The sequence below is a fragment of the Leuciscus leuciscus genome (genome assembly GCF_965113295.1).
Source record: "Leuciscus leuciscus genome assembly, chromosome: 23".
Taxonomy (NCBI): domain Eukaryota; kingdom Metazoa; phylum Chordata; class Actinopteri; order Cypriniformes; family Leuciscidae; genus Leuciscus; species Leuciscus leuciscus.
In genome coordinates, this window is record NC_138747.1 from 18,780,675 (window position 1) to 18,805,938 (window position 25,264).

General features: G+C 39.2%; 2 protein-coding genes across 2 annotated transcripts; one reads left to right on the forward strand and one right to left on the reverse strand.

Annotated features, from left to right (window-relative positions):
- Positions 1–867: 867 nt before the first annotated feature.
- On the forward strand, positions 868–20,543 carry gpr179 (G protein-coupled receptor 179; the record flags this gene model as incomplete). The annotated part of the gene is made up of 11 exons (XM_082156184.1): positions 868–1,742; positions 2,244–2,352; positions 4,189–4,285; positions 7,520–7,731; positions 7,906–7,974; positions 8,464–8,573; positions 11,347–11,585; positions 12,633–12,771; positions 12,847–12,949; positions 13,492–13,641; positions 15,249–20,543. 11 exons carry the CDS (start codon positions 868–870, stop codon positions 18,795–18,797), a joined length of 5,652 nt encoding a protein of 1,883 aa, XP_082012310.1. The 3' UTR covers positions 18,798–20,543.
- A 365-nt stretch (positions 20,544–20,908) lies between these two features.
- Positions 20,909–25,179, reverse strand: mrpl45 (mitochondrial ribosomal protein L45). The gene is made up of 8 exons (XM_082156302.1): positions 25,036–25,179; positions 24,586–24,778; positions 22,884–23,001; positions 22,691–22,789; positions 21,702–21,750; positions 21,448–21,597; positions 21,197–21,370; positions 20,909–21,100 (listed from the first exon to the last, which is right to left on the reverse strand). The coding sequence occupies exons 1-8, from the start codon at positions 25,147–25,149 to the stop codon at positions 21,002–21,004; spliced, it is 996 nt and encodes a 331-aa protein (XP_082012428.1). The 5' UTR covers positions 25,150–25,179; the 3' UTR covers positions 20,909–21,001.
- Positions 25,180–25,264: the final 85 nt, after the last annotated feature.

Sequence of the window (25,264 nt, forward strand, 5' to 3'; positions counted from 1 at the left end):
TTCTTTCTTTCTTTTTTTAATTTCCCTGATTGATGCACAAAATATTTGCAGTTCAAAACGCAATTTGCTTATCAGAGATTAGCATTTCAGTGCACTTCATCTGCCAAACAGATGCAGACTTGTAAACCGCTGCATACACATATTCACAATGTCACACACAGTCCATAAAAGACCACTCATGACTGACCCAGCCGGAAAGTGTTGGGTTAATCCACAAAGCGGTGAGATTCTGATGCATACCCAACCGAGAGGATTACCCTCCCATCCTCTCATCCATCAGCCCATCCTCATGCACATACACTCATCATAACAATCCAACATTAACAGATGTGCCTCTCTCAGCACTCACCACAACTGGGAGATTGGGAGAGGGAGCGAGAGAGATGGGAGAGTGGGAGAGATTTACAGGAGGACTGCAGAGTAAGTGAAGAGGTAAGCAGAGAGAGAAACAGGGGTATTCCACATGTTCTCGGTTTCTTGTTGATCTTTGTTACTCACTCCAGTTTCTTGCAGGCCTGTTAACTCCAGCATCACATCCAGAAAGGACCTGACCAACTTATTGTAGGACGCATGGAGCATAAATGTTGTTGAGCTTCACCTTCATCTTCGAAAATGAGTTGTGCATGTCAGTCCGTGTGTGAATGCACACTTATTTGACACAGTTGGCAGCAAAGTGCGGTTGCACTCAAACTATCACCACTGACACCTGTGGTTCAATCGGTTAACCAGAAAAAGAGAGAAGAAGCAAAGCCAGGAAAAGAGAAGAAATGGAGGCCTGCACTTTGAAAGCATCTTTCAGGATGTGAGAAAACGCAAAAGCTGATCTTTTCCTTCACAAAAAGCATTGGACGAGCAGTTTCTTCAAGGATGGGCCTGTGTGCTTGTGTGCTACCTCTTCTGCTTCTACTGCCTAACCTGCTTTCTGCTCAGCTCAGCACTGTGTCTGAAGTTGAGGACACATCCAGCTTGGAGTTCACCCCAACACCTTGTCTTACTGACCCAAATACCCTAGAAGGGAACAGCTTGTCACCCAGTCCGGCTCCAGTAAGCACGGAGGAGGACCGGTCTTCCGTGGAGAACTACCTCTACTCTGGCGATTCGTCCTTTTTGTCCTCCTCCACCTGCACACAGACATTCCAGCTGCTTGTTCAGCGGGGATCTCCGCCTAGAGAGCTTCTCCCTCTCTTGCACCAAGCCATAGCGTCTCTGACCAATGCGGCCAACTTTCTCAACCTGATATTTCAAGCTAGTGAGCTGAGAGAAACAAGTGTACGAGAGGATATCGAGTGGTACCACGCACTGGTCCGGGCCATGCTCGAAGGGGACAGGCCAGGCCTGGTCAGACGAGCTTTTCTAACATTCGACGCAGACCCCACAATCCAACTCCCCCAATTGGTGCTCCGTGCCTCTAAAGGCACAACCCAGGACATTCTCCTGCAGGACCTGACATCTGTCTGGAGCAGCTTCCGTCCTCCTACCCCTGACCAAACCTGGTTTGATTCATTCAAGTCTAGCTCTCCACCCCTCCATATCTTGTCTAAACGGGTTCTTCTAAATGACCTAAGCACCCTAGATACTCCCAAGTGGGCACGTGGGGATAGTTATGTGATCAATAGCAGCGGGGTTCAGTGGGGCGAAGTCCCTTTCCTTGAGTGTGTTGATGGCCGCTTTTTGCCAGGGTGGTTACTCAGCCTCTCAATGCCATTTTACGGATTGAAGCCAGACCTCAGCCCAGAGTTTAGGTCAGTGCACTTTCTTCAACTTCTTGTTTAAATAGTTTCTCGTTTTTGTATGCTCAAATTTGTATGTCTTTCAATCATCTCTGGCCATTCACTTGAAGGGATAGTCCCCTTAAAAATGGATATTCTGTCATCTTTTACTCATTATTTATCTTAATAACTGACTTTATTCTGTGGGATACAAAATAAGATTTTTTGAAGAATGTTTGTTTCTTTTTGTTCACACAATGAAACTCAATAGGGTCTGAAACAGAACCCCATCGGACCCCATTGACTTCAATTGTATTGGCAAAAATATATACGTTTTTCAGAATTTCTTGTTTTGTATTTTACAGAAGAAAGAGAGTCATCAGATTTGGAATGACATGAGGGGGAGCAAATGATGACAGAATGTCCATTTTTGGGTTAACTATCCCATTAATTTCATTTCAAGTCTTCTGTCATTACTGTTACTTTGTTGTCACTACCGTATCTTTGTCGTCTCTCTATGCGTTCTGGTGGTAGGGGTGTGATCCGTATTGATGTCAATGTCCAGGGATTCAATGTGGATCAGTGTGCCAGTGGAGACTTCTGGTTTGCAAACACACACCAATGTAATCGTACCAGCATGGAGGTGAGAGTACACTGTCATTGACCAATACTTTCCATATGGGACCTTCTGCAGACACCTCACTGGTCTTAATGGTCTTAACACCATTTGGGTATTTAAAATTACTTTAAAGGTCAATCTGTTTTCATTGTCATACAAGAAGCTGCTATATTGTAGGTTCGGAGCTCTTCTTCAGATGGTCAGAATGATATATATAGGCTGAATGGGTGGATTTCACTAACCAGGGACAAGCAGGGCCAGAACACATTCAGAGATCCACTCAAAACACTCTGTCGCTAAATGTCAAGAGGACATTTATGGTGAAGTGATTTATTTTTTTGTCTTTGTGAGCATGTTTCATTCTCCACTATAATGCAGCTATTATGATAGCATTAGCATTATGTTATCAGCTATGCTCTCTTCTAATATTTTTTTTCCTGTAAATTATATTGACATTCCTTACTAATTGACACAACTGAGATTATATGTACTTGGGCAATTACTGGGGGTAGTCCACCTAAACATTTTAATTATGTCAAAACTTACTCTTTATGTTGTTGCAAATCTGTATGACTTTCTTTCCTTTGTGGGACATCATTTTATTTTATTTTTTTCTTACAGTGGAAGTCAATTGTAATCAAAACTGTTTGATTACCAACATTCTTCAAAATATTTGTGTCTGTATTTCACTTAAGAATGTCAAACAGGTTTGGAACAACATGAGAGTGCGTAAAGTATGAAAAAAGTTATTTTTTGGGTTAACAATCCTTTTAACTGTAATACTACACATTTCATAATGCCTGTTGCCATCAGATCTGGCATCTCAATATTATTTTGTGTTATTATTAAGTAACATATTAAAACATCACCTGCTTTACTCATTGTATTGCTGGCCTGTTATATACATTTCCCATTTCCTGCTCCCACTGTTTTCCATCATCATACTCCCACTTTCATCCAGACCTTCTATTTAAAGATGTGAGCACTGGGTGCAGGATGATCTGAAGGATTAGTCTGATAATCCTGTGATGCTCACATACCACAACCCCCCCTCCCCAACCCCACACCCCTTCCACAAGACTCAGACCCCCCCATCATCCTGACCTACCAGAGCACAAGCGCACAGGTGTTGCCAGGTTAAGCAACGGCAGGATTTGGCACACTGAACGAATTTAATGAGAATTGAGTTGATCCGCCTAAGGAGCAACGTATAAATAGAACAGTTTTGTGTCATAACAATGCATTAATTAGATTGACATAAATAGATTGACATGATCTGTGATATAGTCCCATGTATATTTTAAAGGTACATGTATACATACTGCTCAGTAAAGTGCTGGTTTTACTGAAGAATTACTTGACACGGTAAAGATCTGTAAAATAAAACATTACTCCACTTTAAGAATCAACAAAATCATTATTATGAATAGATACATACATAGTCTATGTAATTATTATTTTATTTATTCTCAATTGCTCCTCTTCAAGAGGGCAATATCCTTTTATAAACAAGAATCTTGTTCGTAAGTGAAAATATAAAATGTATGTGAACAGTGCTGGATTTCCTTGAATAAAAAGATAAAGCTCTGCCAATAGAGGTATTACCCCTCCATTTAGGATTTAGCTTAGATTAACTCAGAGTGAGTCTGATGTGTGGGTCAGCCGACTCTCACAGATAAACTGCTGATGAGAGACCACACATGCAATTAATGTCAGAAAGCAGAGAGAACACAATCATACTGGCAGAAACATCTGTGTTGATTTCCCCTTTCTAGGAGCAAGTCGTTTGCTTATACAGATGAAGGTAAAACAGATGAGCAGACTTTTGACTTCACCTCTCGTTCTTTCTCTTCCCCATAGTGTGAGCCCATCCCACAACAGGGCTTCCGGATGGGTCAGTACTGCTGCCGATGCAAAAAGGGCTACTACAGTCCAGTTCCAGAGATACAAAACAAAAGTAAGAGGCTTGAAATAATCAAAAATCAGTTTCAAAGTGGGTTTAGACTTATTTGATTAGATAATATATAGCTAACATGATGCCATATAAAAGTATCTCAATTAATGATTGGGCAAGGGTCAAAGTTATAGCAGAAAGGCATTAAAACATTTAGCTTTGATGCATTTTTGTACATAATTTTTTCTGTTTTCTTTGGAACGATTGAGCTTTGTCTCTCTTTATGTATATATATGGCAGAAACGATAGATAGGGCCCCATACACGTTAAAAAAAGTTTTACCACCTGACCATGAGGGCAGCCGAACAGTTAAAGGGGATTTAAGTATTTATTCACTGACGTGAAGAATCTCGGGATTAACAATGTATTGTATTATAGTAGATTTTAAGGATGAAAACATGTTGATAAATTAACCTCAATGTACAATTAAAATTGAACATGGATTATTGCACATATCATATCTGATATAGCATTGTAATAGCAACCCATACACACAATCCTGTCCCACCCAGTTAACCAGCAGCAGGAATATTAGGCTGCTGTCACTTTAAGAGCTAATACACGGGTCCAGTATACTGATAAACATCAGTACTTAAGTTCACTTAAGACATAACTGACTATGTTTACGAAGATACTTGCAAGATTTAGCCTGGAAATCCAGACCTAAATCTGAAAGATTATAGCCTGGTTAAAACCAGACCATTCTCAGTAGTAACTGAGTTATGGTCTGGCAAAGCTTAATTAATAACTCATTTCCAAAGGGGCGTCACCAACGGACGTCGCTCAAATGCCTCTGGTCACAATCGGATAGACCTAAAACCAGTCAGAGCGATCGTCATCGTGTAAAGCCATATGCTGCGTCCCAATTCGCCTAAGTTACACTACGCCATAAAAGTATGTACTCTTTTTGTGAAGAAAAGGTATTTACTTTTGAATGTGTAGCAAAAAAGTAGGCAAGCTTTGGGACATACTACTTCGTCATCTTTATCGGACAGATCTGTCGCGTGCATCCTGTCACGTAAACTGCCCTGTCAATCATCTTGTCACAGTTAAAATCCTCTATTAAATCTAATTTCATTTCCTACCGTTTCGGAGAGAAATGTAGTAGCACGTTCATCTGCCAGTGGGTCTTTCATGGAGACTGTCCTCATGTGTTTGCAATTTTAAAGGGATAGTTCACTTTGAAATAAAATTTTGGTATGTTTTAGCTTACCTCAAGGGCATCCAAGATGTAGGTGTCTTTTTTTCCGCAGTAGTTTCAATTTTGATATTTTTAGGTCAAAACGTTCTTGTCTGTCAGTCAAATAATGCAGGTCGATGGTCACCACCTCAAAGAGCAAGCACAGAGTCCAAATTAAAACAATTCCACATCGTCCAAATTAAACAATTCCCCATCGTAAGTACACATTTATGGCCTAAGACACGAAACGAGCGGTTTGTGTGAGAAAACGAACAGTATTTATATTGTTGTTACCTCTTGAACACAGCCGCGTCCAAATGATCTGAGGGCGCGGGCGGGTATAGATATATACAGATATCGCCTTGGCTACGGTTTCGTTCCAATGAACTGCAGTAGCCAAGGCGACATCTAGTGTATATATCTATACCCGCCCGCGCCCTCAGATCATTTGGACGCGGCTGTGTTCAAGAGATAACAACAATATAAATACTGTTCGTTTTCTCACACAAACCGCTCGTTTCGTGTCTTAGGCCATCAATATGTACTTACGATGGGGAATTGTTTAATTTGGACGATGTGGAATTGTTTTAATTTGGACTCTGTGCATGCTCTTTGAGGTGGTGACCATAGACCTGCATTATTTGACTGACAGACAAGAACGGTTTGACCTAAAAATATCAAAATTGAAACTACTGCGGAAAAAAAGACACCTACATCTTGGATGCCCTTGAGGTAAGCTAAAACATACCAAAATTTTATTTCAAAGTGAACTATCCCTTTAATATAATAATGCATTTAAAAGTTGCTGCTTCACCAACGGACGTCGCTCAAATGCCTCTGGGCGCAATTGGATAGACCTAAAACCAATCAGAGCGATCGTCATCGTGTAAAGCCAGCTCCAACGTTTCTGATTGGTGCCGCGATTTCGAGGGATTAGAAATGGGCTTGTATGAGCTCTTTGCCAGACTACTTGCAGAGCAAATCTAAATTTGCCGGAAGTTGTCTGGGTTTTCCCAGGCTAGAAAGATTAAGCATGCATTTGAAAATTTCACTGCACGCAATTTGATAACACTACGACCAATCACAACAAGCCCCATTCACTGAGCTACCAGCGGAGCTAACTGGAAGATTAGACTCTTGCCGTATCCGGTCGGCAAAACAAAGGAACGATTCGAGCGGCGTCTTGTGTTCCTCTTTTAGATAAAAAGCCAAGTCTAACTCGTTAATTGTAGCGGCCAAAGTTGTTTCAAACAACTGGTGTTCATCCATAGCCATCTTGCACTGTTTACTAATGACTTCGACGTCACAGCGCTGTCGTCATCTGTTTAGCTCGCCTCTGGCCCGCCTATTTCAGATAACCCGATGTGATTGGTGCAGCTCGGATACAAGGGCATATTTAATGAGCATCATTACTCAACGCCAGAGTAAACTCACTGAGCAAAGTCAACTTGTGCTCTCGCGAGAACTCTGGATTTACAGGTATGCAAGACTGGCATTTTGACATAATTTGGTTTGAATATGTCCGTTCAAGCGCAAGACGACAAGAAGCGCTCAATTCTGTAATCGTGACCTGTCCGAGATGTGGATTTCCGGGCGCGCGCTTTGGATGTTTGTGCACAGAAAACTTCCCACACAGTAATAAACTGAGTTCCCTTTCGTGTCTTCTTGCGCTTGAATAAATGGGCAAGGCTTAAACTTTCGTGACGATGCAGCACAGGCTCACATTTGTTCACATTCTCATGTCTTGCATTGTTAGAATTCATAAAAATGTTACCGGCCAAATGTTACCGGCCAACTGGCGACTGACACTGTTTCATATACTCGCCAACACCAGTTTTACTTGCATTTGGTGCTTGACGAGTGTTAATTTTAGGCCCTGGACACACCCATCCAAACAGAGGAGTCATGATTTTAGACTAAAGTGCATAATTAATGCAACTCACGTTATTTGTAATTTTGATAATTAAGCTGTGTGATTATATAGGTGAAAGTATTAATTAGATACACTTAAAATGGGTTTATTTAAAAAAGAAAAATGATGATATATGGTGTTACAGGGAACAACCGTGTGAATAGTACCCAAGCTTGTTACCCAGAAGTCCCTGTATGTCTGCCCTGTTGGCCCGGCTGTGCTGAGTGTGAGGACGGAGGCCCGTGTTGGGTGCAGGAAGACTGGCTCCTGAGAACGGGCGTCCTGACAGTGCAGGGTCTCTTCATGGTCCTTGTGCTTATTAGCATGCTGGTAGCATATCAGTGCAGAAGAACCAAGGTAAGATTTCAGCACGCGATTAATATGATATGTGGTATATTTTAAAATGCCAAGTGTTGTGATGCATCATTTCAAACACAGGCAAAGAGGTCCCACATGTGCACAAACTTGATGCACGCTTGACAGCTGTAATTTCACCTCTGCTTCCCCTCTCACCATCTTTCTGTCTCTCAGCGGATCCGATCGTCTGGGCTTTTGCTGCTGGAGATGATCCTGTGTGGCTCTCTGTTGCTTTACTTTCCAGTGAGTGTGGGATTCAAAGCTTCTTTTCAGATTACTGCACTGCAGTTGAAATCATAATAGCTGGGTGGCACTTAGGAAGCAGAAAATGATCAAGAAATCACACAATTTAGTTACTTGTTTACTAGGTTAGAGTTACTGAACTATGAGCACATTAAAATGATTTCTGAAGGATCATGTGACTGAAGACATTCAGCTGCTGAAAAATCAGCTTTGCCATTACAGGAATAAATTACATTTCAAAAAATATAATCGAATAGAAAACAGTTATTTTAGATTGTAATAATATTTCACAATATTACTGTTTTACTTTTGATAAAATAAATGCAGCCTTGGTGAACATAAGAGACACATTTTGTCATATGGGTTTAGAACCACACGAGTTTGAAAATATAATCACAGAATACATTTTTGTTCATCATTTTGCATTGTAAAATAAGCATTTTTGAACCTTCCACCAATAATTTCAGTTCATTTTATTCTTGTTTTCAGGTCTTCATTCTATACTTCAGACCCAGCACTTTCCGGTGTATTCTACTCCGCTGGGTCCGTCTGCTTGGCTTTGCCATTGTTTATGGAACTGTGACACTCAAGATGTACCGGTCTGTGGCACTTCAGTCCAGTCCTTTATCAAACTCAACCCTCCCTTCTAACTGTCCCACCTGCACATCAGTCAGATGAAATGTTGTGTATAAGATGCTATTCTATAACCCGTATTTTAGAGCGTAAATGGAAACAAACTAATTTAGAGGTCTTTAGAATCGCGTGGAAAGACAGTATGTCACGTTATAAAAAGGCCCTAAAAGCGGCCAGGGCTGAGCACCTCCGCAAACTAATAGAAAACAACCAAAATAATCCAAGGTTTTTATTTAACACCGTGGCTAAACTAACAAATAAACAGACGTCACCCGAACAAAATATCCCGTTACAGTTCAGTAGTAATGATTTCATGAACTTCTTCACTGAGAAAATAGAAAGCATCAGAACCACAATTGTAAACGTTCAATCTTCAATCGCGCCTTATAATTCAGCTTCAATTATCACCCCGCAAGAACAATTACAGTGCTTTACAACTATAGAACAAAAAGAGTTAAATAAACTTATCACTTCATCTAAAACAACAACATGTTTATTAGATCCTATACCAACTAAACTACTGAAAGAAGTGTTACCTGTAGTGGAAGAGCCTCTCCTCAATATTATTAACTCGTCTTTATCTCTAGGTCATGTTCCAAGAACATTTAAACTGGCAGTTATAAAACCTCTCATTAAGAAACCACAATTAGATCATAATAATCTAGCAAATTATAGACCCATTTCAAATCTTCCATTTATGTCTAAAATATTAGAAAAAGTGGTGTCTGCTCAACTGGGCTCTTTCTTGCAACAAAATGATATCTATGAAAAGTTTCTGTCTGGATTCAGACCGCATCATAGCACTGAAACTGCGCTCGTTAAAATCACAAATGATTTACTTTTAGCTTCTGACCAAGGCTGTATCTCAATACTAGTTTTACTTGATCTTAGTGCTGCGTTCGATACTATAGATCACACAATACTCTTAGATCGACTACAAAATTATACTGGTGTTCAAGGACAAGCACTAAGCTGGTTCAAATCATACCTATCTGACCGCTACCATTTTGTCTATTTAAATGGAGAAAAATCGATCATAACTCCAGTAAACTATGGAGTGCCGCAGGGATCTGTGTTAGGCCCTCTGTTATTTTCAATATATATGATGCCACTTGGAAATATTATAAGGAAACATGGAATTAGTTTCCATTGTTATGCTGATGACACTCAAATATATATTTCATCAAGGCCGGATGAAAACGCTAAATTTTCCAAATTGACAGAGTGTGTTAAAGATATAAAAGATTGGATGACGCGTAATTTTCTTTTATTAAATCCAGACAAGACAGAGGTAATACTTATCGGTTCAAAAAACCGCCCACAAAACCTCGCACAATACAACTTTAACATCATAGGATGTCCTGTTACTTTATCCGCTACAGTAAAAGACCTGGGTGTTATACTCGATTGCAACCTGTCTTTTGAAAATCATATTTCATATGTTACAAAAACAGCCTTTTTCCACCTTAGAAACATTGCTAAGCTACGTAATATGCTATCAGTTTCTGATGCAGAAAAGTTAGTTCATGCATTCATGACCTCGAGACTGGATTACTGTAATGCCTTATTAGCTGGTTGTCCTGCATCCTCAATAAACAAGCTACAGTTAGTCCAAAATGCCTAGAGTTCTTACGAGATCAAGAAAATATGATCATATAACACCGATTTTATCATCACTGCATTGGTTACCTATAAAGTTCCGTATTAATTACAAGGTATTGCTACTGACTTATAAAGCCCTAAACGGCGTAGCTCCAGTCTATTTAACGGATCTTCTGTCGCCCTACAATCCATTGCGCTCTTTAAGATCACTAAATTCAAGGCTTTTGGTCATACCTAGGATATTCAGAACCACCAAAGGAGGGAGAGCATTTTCACATTTGGCTCCAAAACTCTGGAATAGTCTTCCTGATACTGTTCGTTGCTCAGACTCGCTCTCCCAGTTTAAAACTAGATTAAAGTCGCATTTCTTCAGCCAGGCATTCATATAATCCCACAGTTCAAACTACAATCCGGCCTCTAGCTCATAAATGCCAGAGGAGAACTGGCCCCCGACTGAGCCTGGGTTCTCCCAAGGTTTTTTTTTCTCCATTAGGTCACCTGATGGAGTTTTAGGACACCATTAGGTCACTTGATGGAGTTTTTCGGTTCCTTGCCACTGTTGCCTTTGGCTTGCTCAGTTGGGGATATTTTGGGGATATTTAATTTAATTTTATCAATCAATAAATTCCTCTTGAAACAAACTTTGTTGTATTATTTAAATTTAATACTGTGAAGCTGCTTTGATACAATCTGTATTGTGAAAAGCGCTATACAAATAAACTTGACTTGACTATTCTTAAGGGACTTAAAGATGCACTCAGTCATTTTTTATGTGATTTTGCGCTACTGGTTTATTGTAGAAATGTAGGTATATATTGATTGATATGAATTAATTGAATATCTCCATTGTAGAATTTAGAATCAATTTAGTCCCTTAACAAATGTGTCCAATAACAAGGTCGCTACAACATGTCGGTTGAACTGCTGCTGGTAAATTTAAACAGCTTTTATTAGGCTACAGATGAGTGCACATCATTTAATTTTAAAGTTTTATTGTTTTGTAATTAGGGGAAAATAACTGACTGCACCTTTAAGACTACTCTAGAAGTCTGTGATCTGTTAAAAATAAAAGCTGATAAAAGAACCTAGACTCCCTAAACTCCCAAAATGAATCAGTGTGATGTGCCATATTTCCAGGGTTCTGAGGGTTTTCCTGTCGCGCACAGCCCAGAGAGTGCCATACATCACCACCAGGGGTGTGCTGAGGATGCTGGGAGTTATCGTGCTTACTGTCAGCTGGTTCCTGTGTGCATGGACAGTTGGCGTACTGCAGAATCGAGACCGAAATGTTCCATTGCTGATCATTTCCTCCACCTCAGAAGGACAAGGCTTCAATGTGTGCGACCTGGACCGGTGGGACTACATGATGGCTGTGGGTAAGTGATGTCATTTCTGACTGGTGGCAGTAGTCCATGGGTTTTCTTGGGTGTCTGGCAGAGAGATTAATTGAAATTGGGGCACATTAGTAGATCAGACAAATGAAAGGATGAATTGCTCCGGGATAATTTAATGTTCTTTGAAGCATTTAGTTGATGATTTGAACACAGTACCATTGTCATTGGATATGATTCAGCATTAACCACTACCTGCCATACTAATAAAATACCACAAAAATAATGATGTTACTGCTATAATGTCATAAATTAGACTAAGTAAATGAAGGACTGAACTGAAATGACCCCAGGAGATAAAATAGATTTATACAACCATTCTGGCATATTCAGACAGCTTACACAAAATGAACCTTGCATTTATTATATTGCTACACTAGCCTTTAATACTTAACACTGTATATTTTCTTTTAAATACATATCCCTTCTTCTATTGATGTTTGTACATAAATAACTTTCTTTCTTTTTGTTTTGATGCTCACATTTTAGCCTGGACTTAAGTTATTCAAAAAATTTAACCATTAAAATGCATTTCATACAACTTAAATGCATGTCCTCAATGATTAACGTTTTAAGTTAAAGTCATTTTGATATTTCCATAGGGTTCAAAATTATAGTTGGGGCAACTGTCTGAAGATTGTAATTTCAAGGTTAACATTTTTAGGAAAAAACTTGCGTTGCTTGGCATGTACTTAATTAAAACTATTGTGATAACTATTGTAACATGTCAAGAAAACCATTAAACAGGAATTTATATCACAGAGAGAACCTCTGTAAACATTTACAATTGTGCCAACGTAATTTTTTTTTAAAGAAAACATTAAATATATTGATATTTTGACCTTGAAAATTTAACATTAGCTCAAACCAAATGGAGTAACCCTAAGAATAAAAAAAAAAATACAAATGAAAAAATTATATTGGCCTTACACCCTTTTTCCTCATTAAAATTTGTTATTTCTGCTGTGTACATTTGTGTATGTGACAAACAAAACCTTTGAAATAAAAAATGAAGTTATTTTTCACTCTCAGCGGAGCTGTTGTTTCTGTGCTGGGGCAGTTTCCTGTGCAGTGCAGTGAAGACGGTACCTTCAGCATTTCACGAACCACGTTACATGAGCATCGCTATCCACAACGAGCTCCTCCTCTCCTCCGTGTTTCATCTTCTCAGGTGGGGGAATAAAGTTGTTTTGCTTTAACACATAAGAGTTTATTCTGTTGACTTCTTTGTTCTTGTCACTTTCAGATTTTCCAGGCCATCGATTCATCCTGACTGGATGCTCTTGCTGTTCTTCGCTCACACGCATGTCACAATTACTGTAACACTCGGCCTGCTTTTTGTACCTAAGGTACTGTCTAAAGTATAATTTTTTCCTTTTGCAATGTTTTTTAACCTATTCATTAATTTTTTTTAACTGTCATCCAATTGTAGTAGGTAAATCACAATTGCCATAAAGTTAGCTATCTAAATAACACATAAAACACTTCTTGCATCCTAATTCACATACTGTAATGTCCTAAATATTATGCCTGATTAGAATAGATTTTTAGTATATTAAAAATAGTAAGCCAATGATGAATTATCTGGTGAATTTTTGAAGTGTGCATCTATGCATGCTTGCTGGCAAATATCACCTAAATCTGTTTGCGTAGCAGAAAAGGAGAGGTTTATGGCAACACAAAGTAGAACCTTTTATGATGTAGTAGTATGTCCTACAAAAATACACTTTATATTACACTCTCAAAAGAATGTACATTTCCAGCAAAATACATATTTTTAATACATAGCATAAACATGCAAATTAGATTCTATTTATTAAATCTTGTCACATTTCTCACATTTGTTGTGTAGCTTATCCCATGTACAAATCAGTGTTGGTGTTTGTTGCAGTTTCTTCACATGTCACAGCCAGGCCGAGAGGAAATAGCTGCAGAGGTATACGAGGAAGAAGTGGAATTGCGGCGCTCATGTTCTTACCTCAACAGTAGTTTCACCTCTAACTGTTGGAGTGACCACAGCCTGGACCCTGATGACATTCGGGTAAAACACTTTGCCCTGCCGCAGCCCTACTAACACACACGTTCGCACTTCCATTTTAAGAAAAGGACACACACTAACACTTTATGACAATGTCTACTTAGTAATTACATTTAAAGAGTACATTTGACCTTTTCAGTAAAGTAAATTAGTGAACGAACTAATATTAACAAAGTCTAAACTCTCATATATCAAATTTTCATAAACGTTACACAAAAGCTCAATGTATACTTTGTCCGTCTGCGTTGTGCAACAGTGTGCACTGTCTGTGCAACAATTTTCGTCATCAGGTCCGCATGCAGCCCAATTTTTTGTGTTGTGTACAACAGAGCATGTGCAAGGTGAATGTTGAGACAGAAGAGTCCACTAGGTGGCAATATGCACAGTTTTGATGTGATGTGCAGTAGTCAAAAGCCCCTTTCACACAGAAATTCCAGAAAATACACTGATAATGTGTCTCGGGATTTGTCCTGGGATCGTTTGATTTTGATTCATTCACACTGCCAGTTATTTTCTGGAATCTGTGCGTGCGTTCACACACATCCCATTAAGACACGTGACATCAGGATGTGACGTGTAATGTCTCCGAAAGTTTGAAAAGTTTGCTCATGATCAGAGATTTCTCTTTTGAGAAACCACGTTTGTGCATTTGTTTTCTGATTCGATCATAGCGCATCGCATACCGCTCCATTAAGCTGGCGAACCATTTCAGCTTCAGCATCATCACTAAGACACACCCCATATGGCATTGGTTCTGCCTTTTGTTCACACAGGGCGCGTTCCGGGACTGATTCCGGCAATGTTATTAGGTCCCCATCCCGGGATTAATCCGGGAACATGTTTGCGGTCACACAGAAGGCACTCTAGCAATTATATGGACATTTTCTGAGGTTAACGCTCTGTGTGAAAGGGGTAAAAGAAATATACAGAAAGAACAATACAAAACAATATTCTTCTCCATAGTTTTTGTTTTGTTTCTTGTTCTAAACTTTGCATACAATGGTGGAACCACTACTTTCCTTCTATCCTTCCGAGCGAATGTCCTGTAAATGGCAAGACTCAGTGCTGCCCTCTGATGCTTGGTAGAGTATACAAAAAGCAATAGTAGCCTACAGCGCATGTCGAACTCACCCATCCAAGGTTGAGTATACTTTGAAAGCTGTGCTGACACAACAGTGCACGAGACGGAGCAGAATGCAGAAAATGAAGTATACCTGGAACTTAAATAAACATAACAAAAAGCTCATAAGTTACAAGATAAACAAAACTAGTTTTCTGTGATGTATGTATTTCTGATATTTTTAAATAAGAATAGTGTAGCAGGGGTGAGAGAGGGGGGAATGGGACTCGAACCTGGGTCCCCATAAGCCAACATGCCCCGAGCATCTTTATTATTAAAAATCAACTTACAAAAAAATACTGTATTATTCCTTTTGCTAGCCTCCTCCTCCTCCTTTGCCTTTAACTTGCCCTCTTTTGAAATATTACCCTGTAATTTGGTGCCTTTTGAACATCATGTTTTGTACAGTACACACCATCACAAAAACCGTCCTACTGTATTGCTCCCAGTGACTTTCCTCAACTGAAACCCTTTTTCTCCTCTGCACCAGGATGAGCTGAAGAAACTATATTCTCAGTTGGAAGTCCACAAGACCAAGAGGATGGGAAACAGCAATCCCCACCTTCCAAAGAAGCGCAGCTCTCGCCTCAGTATTGGACGATCGCTTATAAAACGGATCACTGAGATTCCAGAAAGTTTAAGCAGACAATGCAGCCGTGAAGACAAGGATGTCAGTGCTGCAATAGGATCTATAACCCGATCCGGATCTTATTACAAATGTCATCAAAACACAAGCATTAACACGATGAATGAAACTTTAATGCAGCCCTCTCCAAAACTGCGAAAGTCCCATAGTGCCTATGACTGTAGCCCAGAAAGAGAGGTCTCCCTTTTAAACTGCTCCATAAAGAGCATAACAGACAGAAGGGGTTCACAGCATTCTGACACAGGATCCATCAATACAACATTGCTGATCTGTAAATCTGCCAGTGCCCACAATCTATCGTTAGACACTAACCTTCTACTTCCCGAGCCTACCAGGTTTCAAAAGTCACTCAGCGTTATAGAACGAAATGACCATCGCTCTGTGACTCCTTGTAGAAGCATTGAAAATGTGTCACTTCCTATTCCCAAAGCTGCCCCAGCAGAAAAGCCCCAGCTAACTGTGGAGGTCGACATAAAGAAGCAGACTTCAAGTGCCTTGCTCTCAGAGTCATTTGACAAGGCAGAGGTCTGCCCATGGGAGGTTCCAGAGGAGCAGCCGCCGCCTGCAAACAAGAATCAGAAACATGTCACATATTCTCTATCGAATCAAGAAGAACCCAAATCACCTGGTGCTGCCTCGTCACCAACGCTAATATATGTTTGTCCTTGGGAATACTTACCACCTCCTACTCCCACTGCAACGGAAACTGGCAATGGTATACAGTCAGATGTTGATTGCACAAAACCCAAGCCTCCAATCTCCTGTAGCGCTCCAGGGTCGCCACTCTCCAACAAGCCAAAGGATTTTCGGGCTTTCTCTTTCCGCTCTGCTACTCAAAATCTCCTTACAGCAAAAAGCATTGGGGAAGTTGGAAGAAGTATGAGCAAAGAAAAAAGCCTACAAGAACGTCATGATAAGGAGGGAACACTACAAAAATCCCTATCCACATCCATGAGATTGTCCCCAGGCAGTGCAGCTTCAGACAAACATACCCCGCAGACATACAGACGGGCTATGACTTCCATAGGCACAAAACCTTGCCTTGTAAAACAAATAGCAATACGGCTGCCATCAACAGATTCTCCTGAAAAGAGCCCCAAACATACTGCTCCAGTTCACATCTGTCCATGGGAGTCAGAGGAGGTTATCTTGGAAGTCAAGAAGCAAAATGCGAACGACAGTGTATTACAAAGACAATACAGTGACAAGCAAGTACTCTCTATGGCAGTAAGTAATGTCGGCTTCAAATCCCCTGAGTCCCAACTAAATTCTTTATTGTCTGTTCCTAATACTGAAGTGTGTCCATGGGATGTCCCAAAACCTTTTCATCAAACCAGCGTTTCTGATGTCTGTCCTTGGGAAGTTGTGGAAGTGGAGCAATTGCAAACCAACAGCATATGTGCTGATGTCTGTCCTTTGGAAACCGACCGTGACCCATCAAGGATCACTGAAGACAATATATGTAATACCACTGTTGAAGTCCCTATGTCTAGAGACACCCAGAAGCAGGTAAATGTAAAGCCTGAAGCATGCCCTTCTTATGTAAAAGACACAAATAGCTCTCAGGTTAGACAGGGATCCATCAAAACCCCTAGTGACACAATAAAACCTGGTGAAAGGGTAATTTATGTTAATGTAAGTCCAGTACACCAAGAACCAGCTCAGAGAGCTGCATGTTCCGTTGAAACAAGTGAAACACTGAAACAAGAAGAAAGTGATTTTCCCGAACCCCCACCACCTGTAACTGACATAAGTCCTTGGGAGACAGAGCCAAAAACAAAAGACACTACAAGATCCTCTTTAAAAGAGACAATGACTAAAAAAGGAACTGTCTGTCCATGGGAAGTAGAGAATTCTGAGAAGTTAGAAGAGAGGGAAGGTGCTACGAACAAGGAGTCAATGCAAGTAGACCAAGAGCAAGACACTGTTAGTGTAGTTGTGTGTCCATGGGAAACAAACGAGTCTGTGAAGTCCATACAGAAAGAAGAAAGTGTCTGTGGAGATGTCTGTCCATGGGAGACAAGTGAAACTGTCAAGACCTTGCAGAAGCAGAAAAGTGTTCATGCAGATGTCTGTCCATGGGAGACAGGAGAGCCAGTCAATACTTTGCAGAAACAAGACAGTGTTCGTACAGATGTCTGTCCATGGGAGACAGGAGAGCCAGTCAATACTTTGCAGAAACAAGATAGTGTTCGTACAGATGTCTGTCCATGGGAGACAGGAGAGCCAGTCAATACTTTGCAGAAACAAGACAGTGTTCGTACAGATGTCTGTCCATGGAAGACAGGAGAGCCAGTCAATACTTTGCAGAAACAAGATAGTGTTCGTACAGATGTCTGTCCATGGGAGACAGGAGAGCCAGTCAATACTTTGCAGAAACAAGATAGTGTTCGTACAGATGTCTGTCCATGGGAGACAGGAGAGCCAGTCAATACTTTGCAGAAACAAGATAGTGTTCTTGCAAATGTTTGTCCATGGGAGACAGGAGAGCCAGTCAATACTTTGCAGAAACAAGATAGTGTTCGTACAGATGTCTGTCCATGGGAGACAGGAGAGCCAGTCAATACTTTGCAGAAACAAGACAGTGTTTGTACAGATGTCTGTCCATGGGAGACAGGAGAGCCAGTCAATACTTTGCAGAAACAAGATAGTGTTCGTACAGATGTCTGTCCATGGGAGACAGGAGAGCCAGTCAATACTTTGCAGAAACAAGATAGTGTTCGTACAGATGTCTGTCCATGGGAGACAGGAGAGCCAGTCAATACTTTGCAGAAACAAGATAGTGTTCGTACAGATGTCTGTCCATGGGAGACAGGAGAGCCAGTCAATACTTTGCAGAAACAAGATAGTGTTCTTGCAAATGTTTGTCCATGGGAGACAGGAGAGCCAGCAAAAGCCTTGCAGAAACAAGATAGTGTTCTTGCAGATGTTTGTCCATGGGAGACAGGAGAGCCAGTGAAAACCTTGCAAAAGCAAGTAAGTGTCTATTCAAATGTCTGTCCATGGGAGGCAAAAGCATCACCCAAACAATCTGTGCCACAAGACTGCACTCATGCGGCCCCATCAAAAAGGCAAGACAGTGCTCAAGAATCTATCAGTCCCTTGGAAAATGACATAAGAAGAGCAGCAACAACAGAAAGGAGCAAAAGTCAAACTGACCAAGACATACATCCTTCAGACACAGGCACACAGGCCGCAGAGGAGACGAGGGTTAACCTACCTCTGGCTCGGCGTGACGCAATGTGCCCTTGGGAAATGGAAGGAGGCAGACAAGAATCTATACAAATGCATGATAATTCAGATGTCTTCACTTGGGAGGAGGCGATACCAGAGGAAGATGATGATGATGCAGAAACTGCTGCCGAGGCCTTCATCTTTCCTTCAGACTTGTGACCCACAAGGGCAGTATCATTGTGCTTTATATACCTTGAAAGGCTTATTACAAAATGGACTACCGTTCACACATTTCAGCTTTATGCAGAATGTCCCCCCACTGCCATCAGCACATTTCACTGACCGTCATTTAAGAACGGCAACCTTCTCCCTCCTCAGCTTAATAAATTGAAGACTGACTGATATCAAGACCGACTGCTCTCCTGTGCACATTTCCCTTTAGCCTTACATTAAAACAAACCCCGTTTAATTTGGTATTGTTTTGTGTGTATTTGTGTTCGTATGGCTATGTAGATTATATTGTCATAATACCTGTATCAAACCTGATAAAACCTGTATCACCAACATACCATAGGTGGAACATTTAGAAAGTTTAATTCTACACATTTTTAGTCAAAATACATTGCACTAATATTATCAAGCAAGTAAGTGAAGAGACAATCTGTTCTGGATGGTGTTATACATCCATGTTGCTACTGTTCATTGCTGCATGTTTTAAACAGATCTTTAGTCTCTGCACTACTCAAATGGTTTAGACAAACATGTTATAAGTTTTGCTTCAAATTCTCAAATAAGGCATTTCAACAAGACTGGTTAACAATTTACAAATCTACATGATCTCACCATGGTATTTTCTGATAAGAAGTCCCATTCAAAAATTATTAATCAAAAAAGGTAACACTTTACTGTATCGGCTAATACATATCCATATAACATACTTAATACAACAGTGTTGTAATTGTGTGATTTCAGGCATTTTCAACCACATACCTTGAACCTTCTCCTCCAAAACTCCACCCTCCAAAAATGTCAGTCAACTAAATATTAGTAAAAGCTATAATAAGTGCTAATATTATAGCACTTTTAATTACAAATAGCTTCACAAAACATTTAAACATTAATCCCATGAGGTTCATGACTTTTACTCAGTTTTTAATCGTAAACTGTGAGAAATTACAGTAAAATGGACATAAAATATAATCTTTATCTAGGGCAAACTCTTGATCTTTAAGGAAACATTATTTAAATATGATTAAATTTGATTTGTGAATTGAGTGGTTTAGTACAGAATATTCTTATTGATGTTTTTTAGAATACAATTTTAAGTCCCATTGTGTGAGCATGTGAAACTAAATGAGGGTTTACAAAACGTGTTTAATTCATTCTTTTTACATGCTGCTTTCTTCTTAAAGGGGTCATCGGATGCAAAATTCACTTTTATATGGTGTTTGCATATAAATGTGTCTTTGCAGTGTGTGGACACAACCACCATACAATGAAAAAAACCCATTTACTCCTTTTTTTAATCCTCAAAAAGTCTAAACACTCTCAATAATCAGGCCATTTGGATTTTCTGAGCACTATGTCATAATGCTCATGCTCCGCCCACAACCACTGACGGACTGTCCCGTATTAACATATTTATGCCCTCGGCCATTCAACACCCACCACGGAAGAGAGGGGTGGGGTGAGCAGTTGCTCATTATCATTTAAAGAGACATGCAGGTCACTGTTAACAGAGCTGTTTTTGAGGAGGTAAAAAGGGTGATGTTTTACACAACCATTGAGGAATTTTAACCAAAGTATATTACAAACTTTACATGAACACCCTAAAGAATCATACCAACTTGTGGAAAATGGGCATCCGATGACCCCTTTAAAATAACTAGAGATTAGCACAAGTAATGACCATTAGATTGCATTTATAATTCCTACCAGAGTTAGAGTTTGTTTTTGAGTTTTTTTGTGATTTTGAATGTACTTGAAATGTTAGATTTTCAAACCAGGAACATAAAGATTGCGCTTTTGTATGAAGTAAGATTTTTGTAAGAACCAAGTCAATTTTCAACAGTAGCCAAAGGAAGTTTCCACTAACTTCTGTCAAAGTAAAAATGCAACATTTTATTTTTATATTCTTGAAACTGTCAATTAAGCATTCTGAAATAAACGTTTCAACTGCAAGGTGTCGATTTTCATCTATTTCCATGTGTAATGAATTAACATCATGTTGATCACTGTAGGTAACAAATCAATGTGCATGTATTTCAAAGTACTTGAGTTCAATTAACTTTGTTTTAATTAAATGTGGGGGAAAAAGAAACAACCCAAGGTTTTATAAATACAGTAATATTTATTTTGATTATCAGGAATCAGTCTGTACAGAGTGGACCTGTGTTGGGTGGAGTAAGGCACCGCATTCAGAATTACTTATACCACTGCACTGCCTTCGGCTTTGGTACCTGGTAATTCAGACTCTCAAACTCATCCTCGGGCTTCAGCTTAGGACCAGGAATCATGACAGTCTGTAGGAATCAGATGTCAGATATTAAGTAACATCTCTCACTTTTAAAAAATCCACATTTTGCTCCTTCACACACCTAATCACAGCAGTCATTTACCTTAATAATGGGATCTTTTGGGGGAGCCCATGCTGGAACAATCTTGCCATGAAGTCTCCAGCATCCATAAGGGTTGACCAGATGCCTCTCCAGCACAAGGTATTCCAGGACATCTCTGGGTTCATCCTCATCCCCCAGCATCAACCGGCCAAAACGGTCATACACTGCTAATGTCTGAGAGATGGATTGATGAAGAGGTATCATGAGCCCAAACTCAGTACTCCTATATAATCCCATTCTTCTTCACTCACCTGTCTAGAATGCATGCGGACAGTCACCTGGCCGTACAGGTTGCCCTTGCTGATCATGTCAGGACACCGTGTATGAACCACCCGTGGCGGCTCCAGTGATTCAACGAAGCGCCAGCGCAGAGTCTTATAACGGTTCCCCCGAACCATCTCCTGCAAAACATGCACACACACAGGTTGGATAATCTGAAATGCTGAACAAAGACACACTGCACTATAAATCATATTTTACATTATCAATATACAGATTTACTTACAGGGTAACACCTCTCTGTCACCAAAGAATGGAGCTTTTCTTTGTTAAATCTGGGAAAAGAGGACATTTATGCAAATACATAAGGATTAATATAGATGTTATAAGTGGGGAAAATTGGAAAAGACAAGGAACACCACATACACTACTGTTCAAAAGTTTTAGATGGGTATGATTTTTTTATGTTTTTGAAAGTCTCTTCTGCTCACCAAGGCTGCATTTATTTGATTCAGTAAAAACAGGAATATTGTGAAATATTTTTTTAATTTAAAATAACTTTTTAATTTGAATATATTTTAAAATGTAATTTATTCCTGTGATCAAAGCTGAATTTTCAGTATCATTACTCCAGTCTTCAGTGTGACATGATCCTTCTGAAATCATTCTAATATGGTAATTTGCTGCTCAATAAACATTTATTATATTATCAATGTTGAAAACAGTTGTGTAAATTCTTTTTCTCATGATTCTTTGATAAAAAAGTTTAAAAGAACAGCATTTATCTGAAATAGAAAGCTTTTGCAATGTTATAAATGTCTTTACTGTCACTTTTGATCAATTAAATGCATCCTTGTTGAATAAAAGTGTTAATTTCATTCCAAAAAAAAATTCTTACTGACCCCAAACTTTGAAATGTTAGTATGTTAAAAAAGATTTCTATTTCAACACTGATAATAATAATAAATGTTTCTTGATCATCAAATCAGCATATTAGAATGATTTCTGAAGGATCATGTGACACTGAAGACTGGAGTAATGATGCTGAAAATTCAGCTTTGATCACAGGAATAAATTACATTTTAAAATGTATTCAAATAGAAAACAGTTATTTTGAAATATTTAATAATATTACTGTTTTTGCTGTATTTTGGATCAAATAAATGCAGTCTTGTTAAGCTGAAGAGACTTCTTTCAAAAACATAAAAAATATCTTACAGTACAGTCAACAATCAAGCAGTAACAATTGTTGTAAAATGAAGATTTGTTTCTTACTCTGTGAGTGCTGCATGAGCGTCTATGAAGATCTGTTGAGCTAGTTCTGGAAATGCTTTAGTGGAGAAATCGGGGTCATGATCCTTTATTTTACGAATCCTGGTCAAAAAGAAAACCATACCAATATTAGCCCAGCATAGTTCTGTTGGGTTTGACTGGCAGAAGGAAACACTGAGGCAGAGGTGGGCCTTACGACAGCTGTGACGCTGCACTCTGACGCAGCTGTTCTGTGCGCTGTTTCAGACCTTCTTTGGACAGAGTGGAGAGGCGAGCATCTCCTTCAGGAGGAACGTACGGATCAAAGATGCCAGCTGAAAAAAAAGATCACATTTGATGCTAACCGTAATGTGAAAATCCAACATCACTTATTTAACAATACATCATCTGAACATCTGAAGAGCAATGCTCAAGACTTCAAGGTTTTGAATATGAATCTGAACAAAAAAATTAGATATATATCACAAAACTTGATGCACTAATACAGAACCAGTAAAAGATTTGGACACACTTGGCTGAAAGTACACTAACATTGGTGTGATTTTTTAATGTATTAAATGTTTTTGTATGTAAAAGTCTTCTATGCTCACCAAGGCTGCATTTATTTGATTAAAAATACAGTAGAACTGTAATATTGTGAAACATTATTACAATTCAAAATAACTTTTTTGTTTCAAATGTAATGTATTCCTTTGATGGTAAAGCTGAATTTTCAGCATCATTATTCCAGTCGTTAGTGTCATATGATCCTTCAGAAATCATTCTAATATGATGATTTGATGCTCGAGAATTTTTTTTGTTATTAACAAAGTTGAAAACGGTTTAATATTTTTGTGGAAACTGAGATACATTTTTTCAGGATTCTTTAATGAATAGAAAGTTCAAAAGAACAGAATTTATTTGAAATAGAAAGCAAAGAGACAAACAAATAAATTAAAAATCATATTGACCCCAAACGGTAGTGTGTTTCATTCGATGATCTTAAAGGGATAGTTCACCCAAAAAATGAAAAATCTGTAATTAATTACTCACCCTCATGTCGTTCCAAACCCATAAGGCTTTCATGCATCCTCGAAACACAAATTAACATCATTTTGATGAAATCTCAGAGATTTCTATCCCTCAATTGACAGTCTACGCAACTACCACTTTGACGCTTCAAAAAGTTCATAAAGAATTATAAAACTAATCCATATGAATTGAGGTTTAATCCAAATTTTCTGAAGAGAATCGATCGCTTCATATGATGAACAGATTGAATTTTGGCTTTTATTCACATATAAACATTGATCAGCGAACGTAAACAGAAGCTTAACCGAACGTTATGCTGTTAACATGTTATGCGAACATGTTAACACGTCATGCTTCTGTTTAACACAACTGATGTGTGAGTTGATGAATGTTTATAAGTGAAAAAAAATCCTAAATTAAATCTGTTAATCTCATATAAAGTGATCGAGTCTCTTCAGAAAATGTTGACTAAACCATTCAATTTAAATGGATTAGTTTTACGGTCTCTTTATTAACTTTTTCAAGCATCAGTGGTAGTTGCGTAACTGTCAATGGAGGGACAGAAACCCCTCATATTTCATCAAAAATATCTTCATTTGTGTTTTGAAAACGAACGAAATTCTTGCTGGTTTGGAATGACATGAGGGTGAGTGATTAATGACAGAATTATCATTTCTGGGTGAAATATCCCCTTAAAAACGCTTTGAATGGAAGGCTTATGGTTACGTCTGACATTGGAAATAATTGTGCCAATGTACACATTTCTAAAAGCAGTGTGTAAGTAATTTACTATAAATTACTAAAGAAAGAGTAGGTGTCTAGACTAACTGGAATGGAAGAGTTTGCATATATTTGTGCAGGGAATGACAGTAGTTTGACATGCTTACCTGTGCACGAGATGTTGATGGGTCTCTCTATGTACTGCTGTCGGACCACCACACCCGCAGCCCGGGCTTTAGTCTCCTGCTCGGTCTGGGTTCTCTCTTTCACATTCACCGCTGGAGGAATGAAGTAGCGTTTCTTCGTGCGGATCGGAACCAACACCGGAACCAACCGCACGTCCAGCAACGACGCGGCATACTGGGTTATACGAAAGAGGGATTTTGGCAATAAATTAGTAATAATTATTTTTATTTTTTTTACAAAAGCTGTTGCTTTTCCTTAAAAAACAAGGAAATAAATCACCCTAACATTTATAACATGCACTGAAGTCTCTAGCTGACACTCAATGAATATCATTCAGATGCATGTTCACTGAAGTTATGTGAGCAGCATTAACTTACACATTCAAAAGTATGTGCCCTCCCTGTTGGGGTAATATTTGAATAACTTCATACCTTAATATTTTGACATTTTATCGGTTGAAAGTATTTCAACGTCCTACAAATGGATGTCGCCATGTTCTTCCAACACTGACTTCTTCGTGTAACCGTCTGAAAAATGGCGAACATGTGCGGATCTGTGATCAGCGCCCTCAGGTGGAGAGGAGAGGCACTACAGTCTCTGACCTCTTAATGCTTGTCAGAGCGACAGTCGTTTGTAATTGCTGGATGAGGGGTTTTTTTT

Bases quoted from the DNA above. Each gene is read 5' to 3' on its own strand.
- mrpl45 (XM_082156302.1), bottom strand. From the start codon at position 25,149: ATGTTCGCCATTTTTCAGACGGTTACACGAAGAAGTCAGTGTTGGAAG. The intron at 23,002-24,585 runs GTAAGCATGTCA...CTTTTTTTTCAG, and splicing joins CATCAACATCTCGTGCACAG to CTGGCATCTTTGATCCGTAC. The intron at 22,790-22,883 runs GTAAGGCCCACC...CTTTTTGACCAG, and splicing joins AGTGCAGCGTCACAGCTGTC to GATTCGTAAAATAAAGGATC.